General features: G+C 40.4%; 2 protein-coding genes across 2 annotated transcripts; both read right to left on the bottom strand.

The window, feature by feature from the left end:
• Positions 1 to 1,738: 1,738 nt before the first annotated feature.
• Positions 1,739 to 4,883, bottom strand: LOC105039479 (chaperone protein dnaJ 6). Its single transcript, XM_010915641.4, has 8 exons — positions 4,724 to 4,883; positions 3,386 to 3,484; positions 3,200 to 3,301; positions 3,039 to 3,098; positions 2,820 to 2,926; positions 2,505 to 2,587; positions 2,220 to 2,310; positions 1,739 to 2,129 (listed from the first exon to the last, which is right to left on the bottom strand). Exons 1-8 carry the CDS (start codon positions 4,835 to 4,837, stop codon positions 1,928 to 1,930), a joined length of 858 nt encoding a protein of 285 aa, XP_010913943.1. The 5' UTR covers positions 4,838 to 4,883; the 3' UTR covers positions 1,739 to 1,927.
• Positions 4,884 to 6,907: 2,024 nt separating this feature from the next.
• On the bottom strand, positions 6,908 to 24,230 carry LOC105039477 (putative disease resistance protein RGA3). Its single transcript, XM_073246449.1, is given in 5 exon segments — positions 6,908 to 7,386; positions 8,230 to 11,775; positions 11,778 to 12,376; positions 17,352 to 17,497; positions 17,945 to 24,230. Coding segments are annotated over 3 exon segments (4,101 nt in total). The 5' UTR covers positions 17,390 to 17,497; positions 17,945 to 24,230; the 3' UTR covers positions 6,908 to 7,386; positions 8,230 to 8,311.
• Positions 24,231 to 24,658: the final 428 nt, after the last annotated feature.

Here is a 24,658-nt window from a genome sequence, read left to right as displayed (position 1 = left end):
TTTGATCGATCATGATTTGCGAATATTTGGTATATATTATGCATGATTAATAATATATGTAACAATGAGGGTAAATGGTATTTGTTCCATTAATTTTAGGGCTAAAGTGGACCAGGTTGTGTTTCCATGTAGTTTGAGCCCAGTCCAAAAAATTTCATTCAAGGGGAAATTATTTGTGTACCACAGACGGTGCAAAAAATTCAATATAGAGTACATCATCTTGTCCGATTGATCGTAGCCATTATTTTTTAATGCATATTTAATACCTATAATTTTATTTTTTCATTTAAAATTTTGAATAACGAAAATATTCTTTTTCTTTGAAAAAAATTTATCATATTTTTTAGCATATTATGACATCATACATCAAATTATGACTTTCTGCACGCATAATATCATAAAATGGTCCAAAATATTATAATACGAGAGAGATATTTTTATCTAACTACTTTTCAACATGCATTTAATACCTACAATTCTCTTTTTCATTTGAAAATTTTGAATGACGAAAATGCCGATACTCTTTAAAAAAATTATGATATCATGTGTCAAATTATGATTTCCTACACGCAAAATGTCATAATATAGATATAAGTTATAATTTTTTTCAAAAAATAAAGATATTTTTGTTATTTAAAATTTCAAATAAAAAAATAAAATTATAGACATTAAATACGCGTTGGAAAGTGATAACTATATGGACTAATCAGATAAGATGGTGCGCTGCACATTAGATTTTCTACACTGTCCATGGTGTACAAAGAATTTCTCTGATTCAAGTAGGCAGAGGACATGGGAAAAAGAGATCAGGAGAGAGTGAAAATGGGAGGGATATGAGATGCGAGGCAGGAGAGAGGGGAGGGAGATTGGAAGGGAGAGAGGAGAGAGAGAGTGGAGAGGAGCTATTTTCAGCTCAGACCAGGCTTGTCAGGCTTGGACTTCAGGTTGTGCACGGGCCGTACCAAGCATCGGGCCGAGCTTGGTCTTACATTTATTTAGGTCCTATGTTAGGCCCGAGCCAGACCCGAATACTGTTTGACCTGGCCTTCAAGCTCGACGAATAGCTGGCCCGATCTGAGCCCATTTCCAATCTTAGCTCATTTTTTTCCCTTGATTAGGATGGTACCCAGAAATACTAAGAGAACCAGGTATTTTTACATCGGCAGAGATATCGGCTTATGTCGCTATTGCTATATATTGCCACAGAGTTTTAGAATATCAGCCAAAATTTTCTAATCCGTCTTTTAGAATTTCAAGTCACTTTTTGAATAATAAATATTAAAATCTTTTTTTTTTTGTAAGGAAATTAATTATAGAGTTACCACATTAGCCAAGATCTCAGCAAGACATAAATCAAGATTTCTCTTTGACGAAAGGAGATCCAAAACCTTTTGCTGCCTGGACTGCCTTCTATACAAAAGAAAAGATGGAGTTAAAATCCTCCAATTACATAACATTTATAAAATCCTTTAGTTTCTTTTTACCAAAAAAAAAAAAAAAATCTTTTAGTTGCTCTAGAATTTGTTAATATATTCTTTTTGATTGTTTAACCTCTGTAGATTGATGTACAATATCAAAACTTAAAACCATGATTAACCACTACAGCCGGTCAGAAGCACCTCAAAATTAAATATGCTCTCGGGTATTTAACATTCACTACATGGTACAAAGACGATGTAAAGTTTGTCTGACTTTCACTTGAACAATACCACCCACATGAGCTATTGAGACTTGGGAATGAAAGACATTGAACACAACTAGCATAGACAGTTTAAAATTTTCTCCGTTTGAACAAAATAACAGTACCCTAAATTGAAAATAATCTTTGAGACAGGAATAATTACTGATATAGGCTATACAAAGGATGGTTAACACAATCACCTTTCAGCTGTCTTCCTCACTCAGAATAATACAAAATGGTAACAGATTAATGCCTCTTCTTTTTGGCTTGCTTGCTGCTTTCAATTCTTTTACGGGCCATCTCAAACTCTTGTTCTGAAGGTTCTGGGGCAGCATCCGCATTGCACTTGGCCATGATGGAGGAGAGTACAGAGTCAAACTGATGTTTCCTCTGGTTCCTGCGTTTAGAGATTATTGCAACAAGATCTGCTTCTGGTTGTTTCTTCGACCTACAAAGGTTTTCAAAGATAATAATTAGACTTAGAAAGGAACTACTCGCATAAATGGCTAGAAAAAATTCAGGCAAGAGAGCCACTCACTTCCCCCTTCTCTCTAGAGGATTGGTAGGTGGTTCTGTCTGAGAAACCTGCTTCGCCCATTTCTGATATGCTTTGGTCGTCTTCAGTTCTCCTATAAGAGGAATTACAGGTCATTTGAGTAAAAGACAAGTTCCACAAAGAGAAGGTATCCAGGATGTTTGTCAGGGTCCTTCCAATCAATGGAATCAGAGGTATATCGGCTGTTTGGATTGAAAATAATTTATGATGAATAATTGAAGAATTAATTATTATACTTCTCTGCCAATAACAGGAAACACATCACACCTTCAGCTATTGCCTCATCAATTGTATCTTTGAACCGGTGCGAATCCAACTTTGGCTCAGAACAAAGCATCGAACAGAAAAGCCTGGATGGAAGGATGTCATAAAAAATCGTATTAGTAAAGAATTTCTTTAGTTTTAACATCAACAAGAAATCATATTGTTGAGAATGGCAATGGATGGCCAGCAGCCCTGAGCCTGCTTCTATCATCAAACATTTAAGCACAACAGCTTGAAGGCAGGTCAATAACCAGGCAGTGAAAAAAAAGTCACAGCTCTCTAGAAAGGTAAAGCTAAATGTGTCTAATTCTGTAGTACCTGTTCATATTGCCCTTGCATTTTATATACAAATCCTTTAAATCTTTTTTCTCTGAATCTGACCCTCTGTAATTAGCTTCAAATTCTTCAATATCAGCCTCTGTTACCTGCAGCCAAATGGAGCAATACAAGTATCACAAGAAAAAGGTTCAACTATTTAGATTTAAAAAATAGCTAGAGAAAAGATTATCATCGCTGTCTCTGAGAAATTGCTCAAACCTTTTTATACATTGATCTGAAAAACTCTTGCAGATTTTCGGCAGCTTCGCCAACCAGGCCCTGATCAAATATGGCAAATATCACACAACTAATAAGAGCCAATCAATTGATCTTTTGGTAAAAAAAATGATAAAAATGAAAAAAATCTTCAGTGTCCTTACATCATCATCAGCATAACCAGTCTGATCATATAATGCCCTTTTCTCTTCATCCCCAAGAATAGATATCACCTTCTGCAAGAGCTGAAACTTTTCCTTGGCTTCCTGATGTAGAAGGAAAAAAGTCAGCAGCCTAACTGCAATGTCAAACAAGAAGTCACTACTCTAAAGCCAATTATGGTCCTGTACCTCATCTCCGGGATTCTTATCTGGATGAAGACGCAAGGCCAACTTATAGTATGCTTTCTTTATTTCCTGCTGAGATGCTGTTCTCTCCACACCCAGGATCTGGGGGGGAAAAAAGGATGGTTAATAAATTCATAATTCTTAGAATGAGCCAATTTTTTTTTACCTGATATTTTTAAAAAATAATGGCAAAAGTGAACTATACAGTGAAGATGCTTGTATTAGATACCTTCCTTAAAATAGATATTAACAAGGATAAATGAAATTTAAACCTTGAGAATTATAAGGAGGGAAAAGCATTAAAGCAAGAAGAGGGAACCATCAAAGCAATGCATTTATTGAATTATTCAGTTGGCAAAAAGACCACTGGATGGTGCTGGAATAATTTAACTAAAACTTAAACCTCCTCAAAGAATGAGAGGATGGATTGCGATTTTATGAATTACTATAGCCATATAGTCTCATCCGTTTCCAGCCAGTCATCCAATTCTTTACCACAATTTCTACTGGGGCAGACTCATCCATGGACGATCGTCTTTTCAAATGCTTCCTAGAAGTTCCCGTCCAAATACCCGCAGTCTTGTAACGTCTTGATACCCAAATCTAAGCCCCTTTCTTTACGATATCCTTCTCTAGCCCCAATTTCACATAAGGATATCACCTCTGTCATCCTCAGAAACCAAAAGCTACGGGATACAGCCTGTTAAATATGATATCTTACATGATTACTTAGGCAATTTCACTCTGAAAGCATAAATCGGATAAGAACTAAACCCTATCAAACAAATCGAACCCGGCTCATTAATATGATATCTTACATGATTACTTAGGAAATTTCACTCTGAAAGCATAAATCGGATAAGAACTAAACCCTATCAAATAAATAGAACCCGGCTCATTAATATGATAGCTTACATGATTACTTAGGAAATTCACTCTGAAAGCATAAATCGGATAAGAACTGAACCCTATCAAATAAATCACGCTCCTTTTGCAAATTTCTCTATTTTCCTACAACACGTAACTAACAAACAAGTGATCTTCTCGAATCTCGCACCATCGGTCATCTAATCCGATCATGCAACGAAAGACTTTCCACCCACCACCTGTTTGATAAAAATCAGCAGCCTTTCTCCAAAATTTCTGGGCACTAAACCATGACTGCAAAACCCTAATTCGAAAAAATCAACATATCGATAACCCATCACATCAAAACAATGGATCTAAAAGAAAACAGGTGGGGGGTGAACGGTTGATTGGAATCGTTCTTTCCCATAACAAGGAGAGATTCCGGTTCCCCTAATTATTCAAAATAAGAGAAAGGAAAGGGACTTGGAATACCTCGTATAAGCTCTTCTCTGTGGGAATCATCGTCGATGATTCGCCGGCCCGTGGGATCTCTTGGGCCTTCTCGTCCTCGTCCTCGGAAACCCGAGATCGCTTCTTTTTCCCCATGGCGAGCGGAAAGAGAAGGTTTGCGTTGTGGGGGGATTCAATATTTATAGGGGCTGGGGCCGGGGGACTCAAATTCCCGCCTTTTATCGCTCCGCTCCGCCACGAAAATAATAATAAAAAATCGGGCTGGGGCCGGGGGACTCAAATTCCCGCCTTTTATCGCTCCGCTCCGCCACGAAAATAATAATAAAAAATCGAAAGTCCGCCGCCAAAAAGGAAAAGAAGGGTACAATAATTCTACGTGGAGTATGAACAATTATTTTTGGTGTCACGAAGTGTTACACTGAATTATTTCATTCAGTTTGAAATTGTAAGCAACCTTTATTTACATTGCTCATCTCACCGTGTGTAACACTTAGGTTGCATTTGATAGCAGGCAATCTATTCAAATTATCAGTAATTTAAAGTAAGCCCACAAGATTAGTATGTTTAGTATGCATTTTAGGAGTAATTCAGATTGAAAAAATGACTATCCAGATTATTATTTATTTGATAATATTGTAAAAAAAAATTGAACAAAATTATTTTTAAAAAAATTATACAAAACCCACCTCCCACTCCCTCTCCTGACAACTCTCACCCTCCCCTTCTTCTCCGAACTCCTCCATGCCGTCACCGCTCTCGATCGCCTCCCCTCTGCCCATGCCCTCATTATCTCCGAACACAGTCCCCACTTCTATACCAGCATCGATCTCTCCTCTTTCATCTCCATCACCACTGCCCCCTTCTCCGACGATCCAACCGCCGTCTCGAGTTCTGAAAGATCGGCCATTATGAGCGCGTATTTTAAAAATTTTAATTTAAATTTAAAAAATAAAATCAAACTCTTCTCCAGTAATTTAAAATTTTATAAAATTTTATGAAGATATTTTAAAATTTTGATTTCACATTATCAATAATCTAATTGTCATACCAAATATGCCGATCAAAATCCTCAGTAATTTTACTACAATATTAATTGCATATACCAAACGCAGTAATCAAAATTATTAATAATTTAATGATGGCAATCTATATTGAAAGTAACTTAGATTATCTTCTAAGATTGCCTAGCACTGCAACAAACACAACAGATGACATATCCTTTTGCTAATAGACTATTTTATGTTAATTGATGAGGCCCTTCTTGGTAAGCTATTAACAGGCTTTTAGCTTCCTACCGTGAAGAAAAGAAATTGTTGAAGGAAATCCAGGCTCTTGAGCTACCACAATCACCATCTGAACTAGAATGTGATGCCCAGCGTTTTGCTATGGCCGGAGGGTCCATCAACTCCAACCTATACCAATGCTCCCAAGACCATTCTGATTCAATTGTTCGTCCTGTTCATTTACATGATATCTTTCACACATATAACAGCACATACAAAGAAAACGCCTCTCAATGCTAACTTGTTATTGATGTGCACAAACAGCCGATTTGTATAAAGATGTGGTTAGCCACACAACTACTTGAATTCATACTTTTGTTCGTTTGCATTGATGCCTAAGAGATCAAGTGCATAGAAGTCTCCATCAATGAATATAGGAACAATAGCACTGGCATCTATAGCTAGTTTGGTAGTTTCTGGCTGTCTGCCAAGTCGTGTCTTTTTATTACAACATACTTGAAATTTGGTAAGGGTTTGGGTTGCATTATTGGTGCGAAAGAATGATTTCCCTTCTTTCGCGACGTCTATCATTGGATTGTACAATATTCATTTTGAGATCTGTGCAGACAGATGAAGACAAAGATGAGAATGCTTTAAAATTTGTGCAAAGGACAATCTAATGGTTGAGGTTATGAAAAAAGTATCAATCACTCCTGCACGAAAGATACAACTTGAACCCATTTGGTAAACACTATGACCTAAGAGACTGCAAGAAGATCAACACCTCGGTCTCTTCATCTACTTATAACTAATTAACTATTTAATAGAGTGGAGGCAGATATGTTTGTCACCTTCTGACATTACAAATCCTTCAGGGACAAGTTTACTCCAATTGCTATAGACTTTGTCTGAACTCAACATTTTGAGAACCTTAGAGGGAGAGTTGAAAATTTTGCAAACTCCAGCACAGAGTATTTGATGGTTATTTGGTGTACATTTGAAAATAGTTGGATGAAGTTCTATTCAACTTTTCTCGGACACGTACTCTACAAAAGCTCAGTCCGTTCGTCAAATTCATTACATATTTGATAACCATCTAGCAAAATGTCTTGATCTTGATATGCATTTGATCCCCAATCACAGCTAATTTCCCACTGCTCTGCATTGTCAGAGTCATCCTCATGCTTACACCTAATATTCGAAGAGAACAACAGCTTCAGTAGCTTTAAGAGGTTACAAGATAAACCACACACCATTTTTCCAAATACAAGGGAAGGATATCTATCAGCAACTGCCACTAGCTTAGAAACTTCACTATGTTACAGGGTACGCAGGACAGAGATGGCCAACTGTTTCAAAGCAGTCACAGAGATGATGAAACTCGACCATTGAGTGGGTCACTAGCTGAACAATTGCATGCTGAGTTGAATTTTTGCAACTTAACAGAAGCCACAAACTAAGCTGTCACCAATTAAAAAAGCATGATGCTAACAAAAAATCAAGAGACCAACACCAAAAATTATTCTTAGGTATGATAAACAGCTCGATGGGCATCAGATTTGTGCTTTCATAACATTGAAAATCAAGGAAACAGTACAATTGAGAGAAAAAAAAAACATGTGATATGATTAGAGATGTCCATGTCGCTGGTTGTGTCTTCAAAATTTGAATACCAGTGAAGTTTAAAAAGCATGATGCTAACCAAAACAATTTAAGAGACTGACACTAAAAAAATATTCTTAGGTATGATAACCAGCTCAATGTGCATTTCATAACATTGAAAATTAAGGAAACAGCACAACTGAGAGAATAATAAACATATGATACGATTAGAGATGTCCATGTACTTGGTTTTGTCATCAAAATTTGAATCTCATTATTTTATACTGGGGAATGTCAAAAAGTAGTTATACCATGCTGTAGCCTTGTTGCAGAAGTATACCTCAAGAAATGCCCTCAAAAGCTGTTTCACATTATGCGGCAAATAAGGCAGAAACAATGGGTGAAAAAGAAAGACTTCTATCAGCTGAAAGAAGTTAAGGTTGTGGTGCAAGAAAATACATTCGATCAAAAATGGGAACTTAAGGTTTGCAAATATATGCTATAGATGTCCAACATAACTTGTAGCACTCTTGCTATGCTAATTTCAGTCCTCAAGGAGAGTTAAACAACCATGAGATTTTCTAAAGACAACTGATATCTAGGCTATACCAGAGGTGGGCAAGAGGGTGCTATTCTTTCTCTAAATAAAAAGGGAAAAATGAGGTGGGGAGAGGATGATTATGATAGGAACAGTGGTCACACCTCTAAGCAACAATTGTATCGGTGGTTAAGATTGGAGGATGGCACCATCATCTCTTGCAGAATGATCCATTGTTCAGATGAATCAGTAAAAGATTTGAGAGATGTGAGCAATCTTATCCCACTCAGGGCCTTTCTTTTTACGTAGCTGTTCCTTCAATGCTGGATGACATCCCAACAAACTGAAATATTCAAGTGAACTAGGCAGGCCGTTGTCAGGCAGCAACTGAACTTCTGATCCACCCATTACATTCAATTCCTTGAGGGAGGAAAGGTTTTTCACATGATCCAGTAGGGCCATTGAATCGAGTTTGGGGCAGCATTCAATGTCCAAGTCTCTGAGGGAGACAAGGGCTGATAACCCTGCTGCTGATGATAACTCTTTACAGTCCTCAACATGCAATTTTTGTAGTGAGGTCAAGTGGTGCAACACATTTGCTGGGGGAAGGGATGTAATGCCATGACAGCCTTCTATGTTCAACGCAGAGAGGGAGATGAGGTTCTGCAGACATCTGGACAGGGACTCATCAATGATACCACATGAGTTGATCTCCAGGTATTCAAGCGACGAGGGCAGGATGCCACAGCTATCTCCTTCCCCTGGAGTCATGGACTCCAGAAGAGTAGGACAGTGAAATATTCTCAGTGTTCCAAGGGAAGAAAGCTCACGCAACCCTGCCAGTGATGTCAGCATTGGACACTCTCGAATGCTCACCTGTTGGAGTGCAGTCAGTTGGCACAGTACCCGTGCCGAGGGAAGGGATGTTATTTGGAGACAGCCTTCAATCTTCAAGGAGGCAAGAGAGGTCAGGTTCTGTAGGCAGTTTGACAATGACACATCAAAAAGGCCACATGACTTGATTGCAAGACGTACGAGCGATGATGGTAGAATGCTACTGCAATTGTCCTCCACCCCTTGCATCATAGATGACAAAAGCTTGGGACAACCAACTATTCTCAAGGTTTTGAGTGAGGAAACATCATGCAACCCAGCCAGGGAGATCAATTCTTTGCAGTCTGCAATATGCAACTGTTGGAGTGCATTCAGGAGGCAGAATACATGACTGGAAGGAAGGGAAGTTATGCCGGGACAACCTCTAATCTCCAAAGTGGAAAGAGAGGTGAGGTTCTGTAGCAATTTTGACAGTGACTCATCAGTGATTCGACAATGAAGGATATCAAGATAAGCAAGTGATGAGGGCAAGATGCTACAGCAACTCTCCTTCTCTGTTATTCTGGATACAAGTAAATTGGGACAGTAAGATACTCTCAGTCTTCGGATAGAGGTGAATTCTCGAAACTCTGTGGCAGACAGAGTCCCTTGAAAGCACATGTCCAAGTTCAACACCTCCACATCCCTGAAGTGGTGGCGGTGGAGGTGGTCATCAAGTCGCAGGGTGGAGCTACATACGGTCAGGCTTAGAAGGGTTTGCACTGGTGATGACAATGGGCAGAAATCTAAATTAACAATTGGTCCCACATCTTTTATAGACATATTCATTAGGATAGGAGGGAAGGTGGGTAATCTCATCAGCTTTCGGCAATTCTTAATCTTGAGTTCACGAAGACAAGGAAACATTTGGGAGTCCTCTATTTCGGACCACTCTACCCACTCTGACATGTCCACAAACTGTATTCGCTCCAATGATGGGAATCCTCTTACAGTGCCATGACCATAGAATTCGTAACCAACTTGTTTTACTGCATGCATTCCACTAATTTTCAGAAGTTTGAGACAGGGAAGCTGCCCAAGAGGAGGGAGGGTTTTCAACCCCTCACAGTTGATTAGGGAGAGATATTTCAGGTTGCAGAGCCAATCTGTCTCCAGCCAACATGGAGAACTGATGCCCTTGTAGCTTACGATATCCAGTTCCTCAAGATTGGCATTTGGTTGGAGGCCTTCAAGTACTTCTACATCATGCCTTCTAGTATTTCCAGAGGGACCCCACTCCAACCGCAATGCCTTAATATACATTTTTCGGTTCAACTTGGCCTCAACAGCCTCTGCTTTACTTTTAACATTCTGAAGACTTCGTACCTCGAGTGATCCTCGAAGTTCATTCATATCCTTCAACTCTCCAATTTTGTATCCCTTTGTTTGTCTGACACGGAATTCAGCTAATTCCTGAAGACACGTTAGTTTTCCAATTCCAGAAATCGGAGTCACATATTCACTATGAACATTAAGATGCCGTAAGTTGATCAGCTTGTTCATACTTTCTGGAAATTGACCAAACCAGCACCATCTAGATGTGCTTAACACCTGCAGATGGTAAAGCCTGCACACTGAAGCAGGCAATGTTCCGAGAGTATCACAAAGAGCCAGGTAACGCAGATGAATTAAATGATCAATAGCTTCTGGCAGTTCTTCCATGTCACAACCAGTTAAATCCAACACACGGATGCTTTTCAACTCTTTGAGCAAATTACGGTGAATGGTGTGATCATTACAGAAGAAAACTAAGGTACGCAACTTATTCAGCGGACATATATTTGTGAGTTGAGGCAGATTTTCAGTGTTAATTGACAAATGACAAATGGTGGATGGGATTTTCGTTATCATATCACCTTCAATTCGAAAACATTCATCCTTGGAAACAGTTTGTGCCAAGTCACTCATCAGATCGTGCATCATGTAATATGTATGACCATCTTGCTCGAGTGTTTGAAAGAAAGACCTTGACAATAAGTCATTGAAGTAGACTCTTCCTATATCCTCTATCCTCACACTGTTCCAGCTTTGGGCCTGAATGAAACCCTGTGCCATCCACATGTAGACCAACCTATCTGGTTCAAATTTCCAGTCCTTGGGAAATATACTGCAATATGCAAAGCAGCGCTGCAAATGTGCCGGAAGGTTTTGATAACTCAATCTCAAAACAGGCATAATGCCATCCCATATGTCACTTTTCAAAACATTCTTCCATTTTCCAACATCCAATTCAGCATTCAGCATTCCTCCCACCACCTTTGCAGCCAAAGGTGAGCCATTTAGCCTCTCTGCTATTTGCGTACCAATTCGTAATAACTCTAGATGATTATCAGGGTTCTCACAACCAAAGGCATGCTTTTGGAAAAGCAGCCAATAATCATCACCTCGCAACCCCTTCAAATAGATCGAATTCACAGCACCCAACATCGTCACCACCATTTCCCTTCTAGTTGTAGCCAAGATCTTGCTTCCCCTTGCCCCAGATCTCAAAGGGGCGAGGAGCTTCCTCCATCTATCCCTGTTCTCCCAGTCCTCCACGTTCTCAGCATTCCACACATCATCTAAGACCAACAAATATTTCTTTGACATCAACTTCTTTTGAAGCTCCTCTTGGAGCTTATTGAGATTTGTTGCATCACCAATTGCATCATTAGAAACTGATGCCAAAATTTCCCTGGTAACCCTGATCTCATTGAAACTATCAGAAACACAGACCCACATCCTCAATTCAAAATGTTCCACCATTCGTATATCATTATAGACAAGCTGAGCAAGTGTAGTCTTCCCGACACCTCCTTCACCAACTATCGGAAGAACAAAGCTGTTCTCGTCACCGACTCAAGTAGAAGCTCGATTATTTCATCCCGTTCCTTGTCTCGCCCGAACACTTCGTTGTCAAGCAAAAAGGAGGTGGTGGCACGCGATAGCATGACCTCAGGTTGCTGAATTGCACCACTAGTCTCCAACCTGGTCACTTGGAGGAACCTCTCAGCGCAGGCGTTGACCCTATCTAACTTCTTCAGGATATTCCTTAACTTGGTTTTGAATTTGCCAGAAGTAAGAGAAGAAAAGGATAGCCGATGGCTCACCTTGCATCGGCCCTCCACTTTGGTCTTGAGGAGCAGGTAGTCGAACTCATCCAGCACGTCCTCGGCCTCGTATATGGCATCCTTCATTTGGCGCAGCAGTGTTTGGTGGGTCACATCCTTGACATGCTGCCGCCTCTCGGCGGCACCCACCACGGCGAGGATCTGGGTCAGGGAGGTGTCAAGGCTGTGGAGTTCCTCCTCCATGTCCATCTGCCAGTTGTACCGGTTCGCTAGGTAGGAGCGGGCCATGTGCATCATCTCTTCGATGATAGGAGACACCAACCATCCTGCTATGGTAAGCTCCGCCATGCCGGGGAAAATTAAGAACGGTGTTTCTTGCAAAGAATAGCTGATCCAAGAGAGCAGAAGAGGGAAATATTGAAGGTAGTGGCAAGGAAAGCAGGAAGTGTGAACAGCAAAAAAAAAAAAAGTCAATCTAAGTGGCATTATTCAGGTGGAGTAAGAAATTAAATAAAATATTATCATGAATGCGAGGCTATATGTTGCCGGTGAGTCTGTACGTCTGACCATATCTATTTGTACCCCATAAATACAGATAAAAAATATATAAAATTTGAATCGAATATTATGTCATTTATTTTTAAATTTAAATTTAATATTCTATATTTAAATCCTACTCGATATCCGATCGAATAAGAAAAAAAATATCTATCTCCATACTCGATGAATTCAGAGAGATATCCATGGATAATCCATTTCTCTATATCTAACCCATATCTGTCCCATACCTATCCTATACCCAAAAAATAAACAATCAAAATAATTTTATACATATTATCAATCAAAATAAAATTATCAATTCAACTAGAATATAATTTATAAATACAGATTTATATAAATCAAATATAGAAATAGAATTACAATTCAACATAAAACATATAAATAATCAAAATAATTTTATACATATTATCAATCAAAATAAAATTATCAAAATAAAATTATAAATATATATATATTCGAATATAGATTCGAATATTATCTATATCTGTAAATTCGAATCAGATTCGAATTTGAGTAGAAAACAGCATTACTCATATTCTACCCATCCATGCTACAGTTTTCATATTTTATCCGAACTTGAATTCAAACTCGATCAAATTTTATTTTTTAAATTTGAATACAGTACATACTTATTAGATCGGATCGATTTTTCATCTCTAAACGTACAGAGTTTAGAAATCACCATTAACCGTCGGGTGAAAAAGAAATAAGAAAAGAAGGAACAACATGCATGAAAAGCTTCTTAATAAGCATTGGCCGTTGAACACCCAATTCTTGGTACCAACAACTCAGAGTTGTACATTTCTTCCATTCGCATGGATGTTAAATAAGTTGAACAGCTGCTATTTCTTCAAAAAACAGAAAAAGGTAGAAGAGAAACTCCGGTTCCAAATAGTAACGCGTCAAAGATTTGGTTGGGGGTTCAAGAAGAGATTATTGGAATACTCGAACCAGCAACTCGTTGGGAGTGAGACAGCTGGGACTGCACACTTCACAAATCCCAATCCTGATGGAAAAAAAAAGACAGGAAAAATATGGGAGAGAGAGAGAGGCGGAGAAAACGGCCTCAGCCACCCGCCTTTTACCAGGGCTGGTCCTGGCGGGGCATTTCACAAATCCCTTGGATAAAAAATGCCGGTCGATCCAATGGGGACGGTTGGGTCCACATGCTTCAGGTGTTGGAAAATTACTGTTGTAGGTTCCACATGAGCAGCAAATTGGTTTGAAAAGCCAGAGCTTTCGTCAACTTAGTTTGGATTTTAAGGAGAGAGAGGAGGAAAAAAAAAAAAAGAAACGAAAGGACTGACACGAACGGTCAATAAGAACGATACTAACCGTGCATCTATCCCGGGATATTTTGGTGCCTGGTAGCGTGATCAGATCTCAGTTTGATTGGTATTGAAACAGACTCACCAGGGAAGTAAATTCTAAGCATAAGCATTCCCCTTCAGCAGCAGCAGGAATACGCTCACAACCCCCCAGCCATCTCCAGTGCTGCCTTCATTTCATGGTAGCGCGAGCTGCAGAAGAGAGGCCACACTCGTGGACAACGGAAAAATTCTCAACAGTAAACTGCGTCGTTTCAACTTAGAATCTAGCTCCCAGTATTCACATTCATCACTCCGCAAACCATTTGCTCACTCAAAGCAGACCTCACATAAGATTTCCCGACATAATTTATTTCTTCCTCCTCCCATTGTCTCTCTGTTTCCAGTACTTGAGCAGGAAGGCACATAATGCCCACTAGGATATTCTTAAACTCATTCAGAGAATAATTGAAAAGCAGGTAACATTCAGCTAAATAATTGTTGTCTAATCTGTAGGATAGCCTGCCAAGATAGCTTCCTCAAATATGTTACACCTGAAAATTAGGCATCCATCTGTCGTCCCAAAAAGTCTGGCTTCAGGATCATCATCTTTCAAACCAAACTCGAGCCAGCAGCAACCAGCCTGTCTGGATTCTTTAGCCAAAGATCTTTAAGAAAGAGATGGGAGATAACCTCATCACATAAATCACAGTATCCATCAACTTTCAATGCCTTACTAGAAAGAGATCCCTCTACACCAGCTTTCATTAGAAAAAGTTGGATAGCCACTTCTTCTCAAAGCCATTACCAGACGAAATATGGAGCCCTAGTGGTCTCCAACAGTTCAATCACTTCATCAAAGCGCCCTCATGTTAAAAGAAACAGAAAATATGTCTTTTGCTAATCATCCTCAACCCCGTCTGGCAAATTAGCGAAAACGGGTCCTTTCCAGGTTGGTTCGATTGAATTCATTAGCATAACCATGCAGATCCAGATATGAGATTGGTTTTACTTCTCTTCGAATACACATGAGATTTCACCCTCTAAGAGATGAGAAATTGTTTCGTGAGATCGGTGGTGTTCTGAAGACTTCCGGTCCCTCGATCTGGAAGGTTTGAGCCTCAAGCTTCCACTGTAAAAGTTGGGCTCCCGGTTTGATTGGGAGGCAGGATTGAAAGGCACCTTCAGAATGCCTCTTTGAAATAATTCTTCGTTGAGCCTAGAATAGAATGAAGAGTCCCATGCAGCATGGTGCAAAACCATCACTGAAGCAGCTTTTTAATTTTCAGTGCTATCCCCAGCAACATGCATAGAACATCGTGCAAGAACACTCAGATATAAATTTTAAATGAAATAAGTTAGATCACTAATCTATCATATCCAAATAAGAGCTCAAATTAAAAACCAAGCTCTCTTTGGCCATATGTGCCTCCAAATGAAAGCAATAATTTGCTAAATCAAATCATCATCTCTTGAGCGTTCTCATAAGTAGGAGAACATTAGAGGTCTGCTCCAGCTATTCAAGCTTTAACTTTGTAACCAATAAGGTAAGTTTCCAATGGCTCTTCCAGCTTCGGTGCAGGCCTTGATTTTCCCCAAAGTCGTTTTCACCACAGAAGACATCACAAGTTCAGAGGGGTTAGCATTTAAGTAGAGAACCAATCACAAAAGCTCTCAAACATTGGTAGCTCATGCATTCATCCAAGTTAGAGTATGAGATTTTACTCCTGAAGATAAGGTTACATTTGTTAATGACAAATAGTCAGACAGGTTCCATGCTATCTCCCTTTTTCCAGGTCATGCTTATAAGAAGAAAAAGTCAACTGAAAAAAGCCCTAGCACTCATCCAAAACCTTAACGAAGAATCTGACTTACGATAGAAGGCAGTTTGGCAGGACATAATATGCATCTCTCTATTACCAAGAACAAACAAAAAAGAAACCCTGGAAGTATATTATCGATGCATCATTTGAGTGCAAATGGTTCCATACCAGCAAAAACTTCCACACAAGTGGGTTATTCACTCACAATCTCCTAAAAGGACATACCTATACATATTTTAATTCGTTATCATCAGATAAAAAGTGACAAAAAAGCACTTTACATGTGCAAGAAGAGTAAAGCACAGTGATACAATAACATTATTAACATGTAACCGCAATAATGTCCTCCATTAATTTTCCCACTCTTCTACAAGAGTTCTACCCACTAGGGGGCTTGCTGGCCCTCATTCCTAATATTTATTATTTAGGACCTAACATGGTTTCTCCCAATAGGGATTCTTCAACTTCTGTTTGTCATATAAGAATGCAGAGGCATTGAGCAGACCCTGCATCATGAACTCATAAAGCAAGAATTTGCTGAAGCAATACCCCTACAATACAAGACATAAATGATATGCCATTCAGCACTTGTTTTCAAATGAAATAATCAAGGTCCACAGTTTTGGTACTAGGTACCATACTGATCAGGTATCTTTATGGTACCGTACCATACCATACCGATGATGCTCATATGCGCACTAGTTCGATACTGGTACAACATTTTGATTTTTTTAATTTTGTTAAGGATTGTATTTAAAACTACTTTAGTGTCCTTTCAAAGGACTCGATTAAGTGTCAACTATTCAAAGTATCCAATTAAGATTTTATAGATGTTCAAAGCACTTAACAAATTACTTATCAGCAAATTTAGACATTTTAAAAATTTAATATTTGAACAACACTAGCAATAATTAGAAATTCTAAGGAACACTTGTACTATTCAAACGACAGGTGTAGATAGCTGGTATCAAAAGTTTCTAAGAGCAACCCAAAAGTAATATTGAATTAACTCATTGACTATATGATCAACCATGCTAATAAATATCAAGAAAATCATTAACCTTTAAAAGTTCCAAGCTTTTCCTTTAACATTGACTCAAAAAACACATATAGCACTACCCATGATGCCTCCTTCAAAAATATATGAAAATAAATATTAGATTTGGCAAGACCTGAATTATATGTCATCAAAGTCCAATAACATTTTCAAGCTACAGTAATCAACCCTCAAAGAAAAGAAGAAGAAAATGAAAGAAAAGAAGTGAAGAAGAAGAAGAAGGCAAAAAGAAGAAGAAAGAATGAAAGGAAAGGAGAAGATGAAGAAGAAAGGAAGGAAGAAAGGAAAGAAAGAAGAAGAAAAAGGAAAAAAGGAAGGAAGGAAAGAAGGAAAGGGGAAAGAAACAATGACAAAGGGGAAGCAAAAAGGGTAAAGGGATCAAAACCACTCTGAATGAAGTGGAACCAGGCAGTTTTACTCGGTCTGGATCAGTTCGGACCCTCTACTGAGCCGAAACCCCAAACTGATCTGATACCATGCCAGCTCATGTCGATACGCCCAAACAAGATAGTCATGTTGGTTAGGCATACCTTGGAAATAATTATATTAATCTCCAGAAAAAACATCTTTTGAAGAAACATAAGCATTACGATAATGCCATGCCCTTTAAGATACCTGATTGCAATATCAGTCACAACAGTGACTTTTGGCATATCTCCAAAGTTGTTGAAATGGAGAGAAAGTTATCTTTTGTAGCAGCAAAGTGCACCCGCATTGTGGTTTCCACCTCTGCAGCATAAAAAATGGTAGAAGTGCTTGCGCTGCTCACAAAGATGGTTCTCAAATCAGCATCATCAAAAAGGCAGCCACCACCAATATGATCCCATAGATTGAAGAAGAAATAACTAACCTTTTACATGATCATCACAGATGTACAAAACCACAAGATTCTTAAACATATATACAGAACAAGAATGCCAAGCTAAAAGATATCATATTATCAAATTAAAAAAAAAAAAAAATCTTGTCAACCGTTAAGTTAACAATGCAAGACATGATTTTTGCAACAAAAGCAAATCCAGTGCCTGAAAAATGATGAATTAGTGTCCAGAACAAAACAAATAAAGCATATTGTGAAATTTCACTTTCATGGTCTTACTAAGAAGAGATGATGTTATTCTATCAGCTAATCAAGCTCTCCCAATTTTTACATACTTTCAGTTCATGCAAACAGAAACAGTCAAACTTATACAAGATCGATGAAGTACCAGGTGTTGACACTACGGTTTTCTGCACCTCATTTCGAACAATCAAATGAGCCGCGCTCTGTTTAATATAGAGGAAATCAGCACAGTTCTTTGTCAAATAGGGTAGAAAGAGAAGGATGAGAATAAATTAAAATAGGAGAATGTTATATTTCTTTCCAATGATCCTTTAAAAAAAATACAATTGGAAAATCTCTCTAATTTTCCTAAATCCATGATGCATTCAAGATTGTCATCAGCCAGAAGGAGAAACATCAGTAGAGAAAAGGAAAGCAAATAGACCTATTCTTTCATGCTCCGTACATTTTCAGAAGTTAAGAAGTTTGACTTAAAAAAATAAAATAATAATCACCTCTAGAGGAGGACGAGGGAAAACACAAAGCTTACAGATATGTACAGTTGAATATCAGAGTCTTGTCTCATGCATATCCTACTGCAAAAACGAAAATGACAACTAGAAGTTTAACTTAATAAAAGCCCCATTTTAGAGGGAGAGAGTTAGCAGTGATGCTCTCATTCATAAGCTGCAAATTTGGCTTCTTCACACACACATTACCCTTTTCCCCAGCCATCAGATTCTCTGCTCTGTGACACTTTTGGGTGCTTTTAGTAGGATGGTTTCCATGTATTCACATTAACAGATACATTCAAAATCTTGCAGGATGCATTTTTCAATGCAGTAACAGGTGGATCTTGATGCATTAACCTTGTTTTCTTTTCAAACTCCACCAGTATCCTTGACAAAATTATACTGCACCATGAGTTCTTGCTTTTGGTTGCAGAGAAAGCACTTTGAGAAGCATTCAAATCCTGATGCTTTACAACGTGGACATTATCATACCATTCATCATTATCTGATGAAGAATTTGGGACTTTCTCTATTTCAGTACCTAGCATGTGATATTTCCCTTAAAAATTCCATCGTACCGACTTCTTTGATCATAATCCAAACTATCTGAATATCTAATATGACCAAAATCATAATAGCTTTGGGACTTCCTTGTCTCACTACCTAGCATGGTTATATCTCCAGCAGAAATTCCATCATACTGACTTCGTGGACCATAACCCAAACTATCTGATTGTTGAATTTGATCAAACTCATAACACTTTTCTGGTTCAGGGGTTCTATAGTCTGATGACTAATTTATAACCTCTATCCTTGCATCTTTAGCTGTTCTCTTGCAGCTTTGAACGCCGTTGTCATAACACCTGAATATCTTGCGATGACTACGGTTGTCTGAGGTCTTTACTCCAACATAGAATTTGTGGTTAATGGACAAATCACAGAGTGAAGCTGCTTTAAAGCTGGTTTTCCACTTGTCTTCTGGACAGTTCTCACATCATCACAAAGAGCGAACTAAAAAAGCTGCTATGGAGCATCAATCACTAAATGGAAAGCTGCGCTTCTCTAATAGCAATTACAACAGGATTAGTTTTAAAGAAACAAAAGGATGAAAGACATAGAAATCAAGAAAATGCAAGTTACAGAGAAACAAGAGAGAAAGGACCATGTCCATAATTTCCTAAGAGTCATTTCTACCCTATATAAGGAGGCTATGTTCCTCATAGCCATCTTATCTTCCTACAGCAGACTGGAAAGCATAGGGTACCAATTCAGTAAGAAATAATAAGCACTTTCTTTATTTAGTGATGAAAAAATGCACTTCCAATATATCGTAATACACTCAACTGGGTTGTCCACGCTATAGCAAGGATTGGAAAACTGTCAGGATGAAATGGTACTATTTGTACTGTACCATTCTGACAAAAACAAGCATGCATGCTGGCCTCAGGACGATGAAACTGACTGGAATCGATATGTCCAGCTGGTACTGATAGGTACAGGCTGGTTTGGACTGGTATCATAGTTGGTCAGTGCAGCAGCTCCCCACTTTTAGGATCACAGGAGTGGTTTGGGGACCCTTAAAGGCCTTTCGCCCAAGAGAAAGAGAGAGGGAGAGAGGAGGAGGAGGAAGAGGAGGAAGAAGGAGAAGAAGAAGGGGGGAAGAGAGAGGAAAGAAGAGGAGGGTGGTGCAACGTTTCCACCCTACAATCCAGGCTCCCAAAACAAAATTGATTAAATGTAAAAAAGAGAACATGTGCTGATAATTTAGAAGCTCATTTTTGAGATAGTAATGCATTAAACCACAAGAACTTCTCCAAGAACATGCATTAAACCATTTAAGTCCCATTCAAGACTAAGACAAATCATATCATCAACTTACCTGGGCTTCCCTGGTTATAAGACTGCAACAGTATTGTCTAAATCACCCTTTTTTTTTTTTTTTTGGTACAGGCAGGTGGTCACACCATTTTGGTGCGAGAGCAGACCAAATGATCAAGATACAAAAGATCTCGCAGGCTAGGCGGGCAGACATCCCCTAGCCTCCAAACCCAATCCCCCGAATGCTCCGTCACAAAGGCAGCAACCCAGTCAGCTGCACTATTCGCCTCCCGATAGATGTCCTGGATAGACGACACAGCAGAAAGACGAAGGGAAGTCCAAATGTCACGGATCAGTGGATGAACCTCCTGCTGCTCCGAGCCACCCTGGATCCAAGTGATGACGGTAGCAGAGTCGCCATCGATAAAGATCTTCTCCGCACGGAGCTCCCATACCGCAAAGGTGATGCCAGCCCAAGCAGCATGAGCTCTGCTCTCGAGATTGATGGCTCATAAAGATAGAATCCACCAGTCGCAAGCAACCGAGCATCAGGGCCACGGATGACGAACCCAGCTCCGCCTCTACTCTCCCTGACAATACCATTAAAATTCACCTTGACACACCCCGAGGGACGGAGCTCCCAAAAGATAAATAAGGCTCGCCGAGATGCTGCAGGAGCAGCATGGGAGTTCCAGTGGTCAGGGTTATTAAGGGAACCAGTGGCAGCATCGAACCAAAGGTACTCTGCAGCGAGGCACCAAGCTCTCAAGCACCCTATGCATAAAAACCACCTCACCCTCAAAGACAAGGCAATTTCTAGAGAGCCAGGTCTGATAAGCTATGTAAATCATTTGACCACCAAAGGAATGCGCCCCCTCAGTCACACTCTGACGGATCGTGCTCAGAAAGGACTCCATTCATAGGTCACTGCTCGACTCCCAGAGATAGATAGTAGCCTGTCTCCAAACCAGCCTTGCCTGCGGACAGCGCAGGAGGGCATGCTCGTTCGACTCCTCCTCGAGCCTGCACATCGAACAGGAACTCAGAATGTCCATGCCCCTCCCTTTGAGAAGAGTGCACGTCAGTAAGTGATCCCAGACAAGCTTCCAAAAGAAGAGCCTCACTCTGGGATGGGCAGCCACTCTTCAAATCCAGGCCGTCTCAATCCTCCTAACAACTACTGGTCTGCACATCTGAGTCAGGTCACGCAAGGGGATCTTCGGGGAGCAAGACCGACCCCAAACCCTCACGTCCCCACAAGGATGCACCAGGATTGGAGTGGCAAGAATCCGATCAGCAAGTGAACCACCGAACAGGCTGCAAACCTCCTGTAGTCGCCAGCTCCTGCCGTCCTCAGTCATCAAGTCACAACTCGCCCCTGAGCAGTGACTCGCTGCTAACAAAGGTTGGCCAACAGGAAAGGGGCAGTCTCGAGATCCACGCATCAAAAGTCAAGTCGATCGAGCGACCATCCCCAATCAACCAATTGACCTCATCCATCACACTGGGCCCCCTAGCACAGATCTCCTTCCATATAAAGGAGCACCCATAAGCTACTGGATCAGGGACCCCTAACTCCACTCTCCATATCGGGCCCTCATCACCCTGCTCCACAAGCAATCCGCTGTATAAGAAATCTGACAGCATGTCTGATGATCAAGGCCTCCCTCCTGATCAAAAGGGAATGGATCCAAGGCGCCATCACTCACAGACTGGTAAATCACCTCCCAGGCCAGAAGGTGAATCCCATGACGATCGTGACTAGAGCCCTAAAGAAAGTCTCGAAACCATTGCTCCAGCTCTTTGAGGCAAGAGATAAGCATAATCGTGTTTGCCAGAAGATAGACAGGGAGAGAGCTCGATGCTGACCTCACAAGGGTCGTTCTGCCCATCAAAGAGAGGGTAGTGGCTTGCCATCCCTCGAGGCACTCCTTGATTCGCTGCTCCAAGGGTCTGCACTCGACTCTCCAGAGACGCCTCTCTGTGACCGGAATGGCTAGATAGATCACATCCCGATCTGCTCCTGGATCCCAAGCCTTATCCAAACCGCCTGCTTCATTTGGATCCTCGTCTGGGGGCTAAAGATGACAGAAGACTTCTGAAGGTTCACCATCTGGCCAGACGCTCGACAGTATGCCTGATAATGGAGGCAAACACTCCACATTCCCAATCAAGGCCCAGCCGATAAGGAGGCAATCATCTGCAAAAAAGAAGTGCAAGAGTGGTTGGGCATCAGGGTTAGGCCAGTAGGGCTCCAGCATCCACCCCGAACGACAGCCCTCAAAACACGAACAAAGCATCAGTGCATAAAATGAATAAGGGGATAGAGGGCACCCTTGGCAAAGACCAACAGAAGAGTGAAAGAACTCCATCGAGATGCCATTAATTAGGATGGCAAAGCTCGAAAACTCCACACAATCTATGATCCAACCATCTACCGCTCCAAAAAGCCCAGCTCCTAAAAAGTCTGTCGGAGGAAGGGCCAGCTCATCCGGTTATACGTCCACTCCATATCCAGCTTGATCGCCATCAAACTACGGCGACCAGAGGTACGCTGGAGGTCATGCATAAACTCCTGTGCCAATAGAACTTGTCGGTGATGGACCATTCACCAACAAACGCATCCTGCTTCGGGCTAATCAGGCGAGGCATGATCGACTTCAGCCGGCTGACTAAAATCCTAGCACACACCTTATACAGAGTGGTGCAGAGGCTGATCGGTCTATAGTGGCTCGAAGGAGACACATCAGGCCGCATCAGGATAAGAGTGATCAGAGTCTTCTTCCACTTCGCTGGAATACCCCTGCATTCAAAAATCAGCTAAATCGCCTCCACCACCTCCTCATGAACAATCGATTAGTACAAAGAAAAGAGGAGGAAAATCATCAGGCCTTGGGGCTTTATCCTTCCCGAGGGACCAGAGGGCCTCCCTCACCTCCTCGACCGACATCAGGTGAGTCAGGGCAGAATTCTCGTGCTCGAAAATGCAGGTCACCGGCTGTGCCCTCTGGATGGGGTAGTCCTCCCCCAAAAGTGCCGACCAACGATCCCTGAAAAACTAGAGGAGCAGCCCACGAATCCCCTAACAGTCATCTACGGCCCTACCATCTCAATCCCACATCTGCCTAATAGATTGGTGGACCTCCGGATCATAGTAGATTGGTGGAAGAACCTGATATTCCTGTCACCCTCTCGAATCCACTGAACCCTTGACTTCTGCCTCCAGAAGATCTCATGCTGTCTCAGCAAAGAGTGGTGCTCCGAGAGATTGTCTCGAAGCTCCGTAATGCCGACTCCTGGAGACCCCCCTCCTGATCCTCCTTTAGCGGCAATTCCATAATGTCCGCCTCCACCTGCTCCACCCATCTGAATATATCTTTCACCTCACGGTGGTTCCACCGAAGGAGCCTGCATCTGGCTAACTCCAGCCTCCGAGTCACCCTATACGTCGCATCCTCTATTGTTAGAATCATACGAGTCATGATTCAACTAGTACGATTCGAAAAGATTCGAAGCCTGGCCGAGTCGAATCGAAAGGAAGAATTGCAAAAGAGGAAGAATCGTACCTGAATCGTGGACTCGTCGATGGAATCATGTGACTTGTGGGATTGTCCGATACCATCAAGTCGGAAAAGGTAAGTCCCAAATCAATTGTTCGTCATTTTTGGAGGCCGAAGAGTTGGATTTTGACAAAAAAAGGTAAGTCCCAAACCTTTGAACTTCTATTCGTGACTGTTTCTCCGTCTTCTCCGACTGCTTCATGCCTTCGAAGACCACGGCGAGAAAAAGAAGAGGGCACGTGGGGAAGAGGAAGCCTCAAAGCCTTCAAAGCATCCCCGCGAGTTCGCCGTTGGTCCGGTAGGTACCCCAAAGCTTTTTTTTTTAATCTCTCTGTTTCTCTTCCGATCTTCCCCGATCTCTCCGTTTCTCTTCCTCGCTTTGTTTCTCTTCTCTCTAGCCACCTACGAAGCCTTTTTTTTTTTTAATTCGATCAGAAATCTCACTGTTTCTCTTCCCCATTCTATTTCTCTTCTCTGAAGCCACGAAGCCTTTTCCTTTTTTTTTTTTATCAGACGAACCAACAAAGCTTTTTCTTGAAGCTTCCCACGCAGCCACCTACGAAGGCTTCGTTGCTGTGCGTGTGGGCTGACCTGTGGTCCATTGCAGCTCGTAGCACAGCCACTTAACCAAAATATATATATATATATATATACAGTTAATAAAATTATTTTTTTAATAATTTTTTAATAATTCCTACTTTTTAACAAGGATTGACTTAAAAGTTACATACTTTACAATGGAATTGCTACAGAGGCAAGCATCTTTTCATTTAGATGACGTGATCATTAAATTCATTATACAAAATAAAATATTATTATTTTTTTATCATTTTTATAATATAAATTTTTTTTTATGCTAATAACTATTATTTTATAAAAAAATAAATTTATTATTGAATCTTATGATTTGGATCACGATACGAGTCACGATTTGAGTTAAGACATAAGCGATTCACAAGTCGAATCTCGATTTGACAACTGTGATCGCAT

This window comes from Elaeis guineensis, chromosome 1 (genome assembly GCF_000442705.2).
Source record: "Elaeis guineensis isolate ETL-2024a chromosome 1, EG11, whole genome shotgun sequence".
NCBI lineage: Eukaryota > Viridiplantae > Streptophyta > Magnoliopsida > Arecales > Arecaceae > Elaeis > Elaeis guineensis.
Note: the sequence above shows the minus strand (reverse complement) of the source record. Positions and strands in the feature narration are given on the sequence as shown.

Bases quoted from the DNA above. Each gene is read 5' to 3' on its own strand.
- LOC105039479 (XM_010915641.4), bottom strand. From the start codon at position 4,837: ATGGGGAAAAAGAAGCGATCTCGGGTTTCCGAGGACGAGGACGAGAAG. The intron at 3,485-4,723 runs GTATTCCAAGTC...TTTCCCCCCCAG, and splicing joins CAGAGAAGAGCTTATACGAG to ATCCTGGGTGTGGAGAGAAC. The intron at 2,130-2,219 runs GTGAGTGGCTCT...AAACCTTTGTAG, and splicing joins CCTCTAGAGAGAAGGGGGAA to GTCGAAGAAACAACCAGAAG.